Source organism: Manduca sexta, unplaced genomic scaffold, assembly GCF_014839805.1.
Source record: "Manduca sexta isolate Smith_Timp_Sample1 unplaced genomic scaffold, JHU_Msex_v1.0 HiC_scaffold_1065, whole genome shotgun sequence".
In the NCBI taxonomy this organism is placed as follows: Eukaryota; Metazoa; Arthropoda; class Insecta; order Lepidoptera; family Sphingidae; genus Manduca; species Manduca sexta.
The window spans coordinates 16,587-18,902 of record NW_023591893.1 but is presented as its reverse complement, the minus strand read 5'-3'; the positions used below and the strand labels follow the sequence as shown (position 1 = coordinate 18,902).

General features: G+C 41.0%; 1 protein-coding gene across 1 annotated transcript; it reads left to right on the top strand.

Moving 5' to 3' along the window:
* Window positions 1–909: 909 nt before the first annotated feature.
* Window positions 910–1,940, top strand: LOC119191125. Its single transcript, XM_037445013.1, has 2 exons — window positions 910–1,180; window positions 1,712–1,940. The coding sequence occupies exons 1-2, from the start codon at window positions 1,058–1,060 to the stop codon at window positions 1,919–1,921; spliced, it is 333 nt and encodes a 110-aa protein (XP_037300910.1). The 5' UTR covers window positions 910–1,057; the 3' UTR covers window positions 1,922–1,940.
* The last annotated feature ends 376 nt before the right edge of the window (window positions 1,941–2,316 follow it).

Sequence of the window (2,316 nt, the reverse complement as noted above, 5' to 3'; positions counted from 1 at the left end):
TACGCTAATGCTAACAACACAAACACGCTCAATTGCTCATGTATTATCCTTGAAGGCTGGGCAGTGCACCCACTTTTTGCCCAAGTCTTTTTTCATTTTGGGAAATTCTCACAATATTTAAGGAGTTTTCTGACTCTAGTAAGTACTCGAACCTCAGATGGTCTCATAGTGACTTGATTCTTAGAAGTCAACAGATAGATTGTTAAAAAATATTTGCCCATTCTCGAACAGACTGTTCTCTTTTGACAAACTTTGAATGCAGATTCTAATATCTTCAAAGAGATGCACATTCATCTCGTAAGTTTTCTTATAGCTACAACAGTTTTGGCAGTTGTTACTGCTCTCGCGTTTCGTCTCAGAAGCCCACCCTGTATAGGTGTGCATTTTAGCGGGTAGGAAGCGGTGATCACATGCAAACCACCTAATCCATTAGTAAAACAGAGTTGTTTCATCCGTAGTCAAGTATTGCTATCGTTCTCTTTACTCTGGACGAGCACACCTCGCTATAAATTCGTTTGCAATTCGCCAATGTGATATGATTTTAACTCTACCTGACCAACGCGTGTTAGTGGTGTGATGACAAAGGAGGTACCTGAAGAAATTGCCTCTACTTGGTGAATTATTCTACTCTTTTGACATGTAATTCCTTCTCAGACCGACATTATACTTAGCGGGCCGCGAGTCTATCGCTATATTCAATGAAATTTTAAAAAATTAGAGGTACTGCAACTTGCAACACGAAACTAAAACGTTCATGTGTATTTTAGGTATGTGTATGTTAAGCGAAGTGAAGCACGAAAAGATACATATAAAATGTTTGGCATATTACTCGCGCGCCCGCAATATCTTGGCAGGTGCTACCACTGGCACGCGTGCTATTGGTTCGCTATTGCTGTTATAGGGGCAAGTATATTGCCCTGTTCCAAATAAACACAAAAAAGAAATATTAAATAGTCATTATAATTTGCGTCATGAAACTGAATGTGGATTTGATTTAACATTTTAGGTGCAGCCAAAATTGACAACATACCACCGCAACGAGGTCTACGCTCAGCGCATGGCCGACTTCGCGCTGTTCTCCGCCAACGTGAATCAGCTACGCAACCTTCTAGGTTCTTCGAACACCACTCAGTATTACTACTTCAACTTGACCCTAATCGCCGCTAGCATTATACTGCAAGTAAGTTCTACGACAATCTTATAAACTCACTCAAGCGTTGCGTCCTCGATGGGGTAGACAGACGGGTAATAAGTGCCCCCTTGTCACTCTATTTCCACCGTGTGTATGGTCCCATGAAGTGATGGGAGTGAGCCTATGGACATATCGAGCACGAATTCCAGACTCCGAGTTGATACTGAGAAGAAAAATCTATCACTTTACACAATCCGGGATCAAACGCGAGACCACAGCTGCACTGCAGTTGTAACCTTAATCGTTATACCGCTACGCCACCGAGCCATTCACGCCACTCTTAGACTATGATGATTTATATTATTTATTTCTATTCAAGCCTTTAAATTAAATTCCGATTATAACAAACAAGCAAGAAAAAACACATAAACTAAATCAGTCCCACCGTCCTCAAGTTATATTTGTACCTGTACTTATCTACTGACGTGCAACATTTCATTTTCATGTAAACATCGACAGACTTCATATAATATAAATTGTCATGGTGAAGAAATTAATAAATAACATCTAATTTCACAGGTCACTGTAGGCGTCGGCATCATGGTGAACAACTTCTACAACGTAAATAAAAAGGACACGTACAAAGCGGGCATTATCAACAACATGACCGTGGCGGGCGTGTTCCTGATCACCATCTTGAATGTGTTCATCGCGTCGTTCGGCGTTGCCTTCTTCGCTCTAGTGGCACTACCCCGACTCGCCACGACGTCTAGCGACTATAAAGTCTAACTTTAAGACTGAATTTTCTACCCAAAGCCATTAAACCGTATAGTTTTTTTTTTGAGATCTGCCTGATCTTATAGGCCTCAATGTGTATTTAGCAGCCATGAGGTATACACTCTGGACTGTGTGCCTAGGGTCGCGGCAAACGTGCCCCGTGCATGCACAAGAATTGCCTCGGGGAATTAAACAGTATAGTTATAGACCGGGCATAGGGGCCAAATTTGTGCTCCAAAGTTATTACCAATTGGTAATGAGTCGCTGTGATATTTGAAACGTCCTGTGGCAAGACGTCACAACGTTTGTCTTAGATTATTCTAGAAATTTACCTACATTATAAAAGTGCCATCTGTTGCCGAAAAGCTTTCATATTTCTGAGTACCAATTTGTTATGAAATTAATCA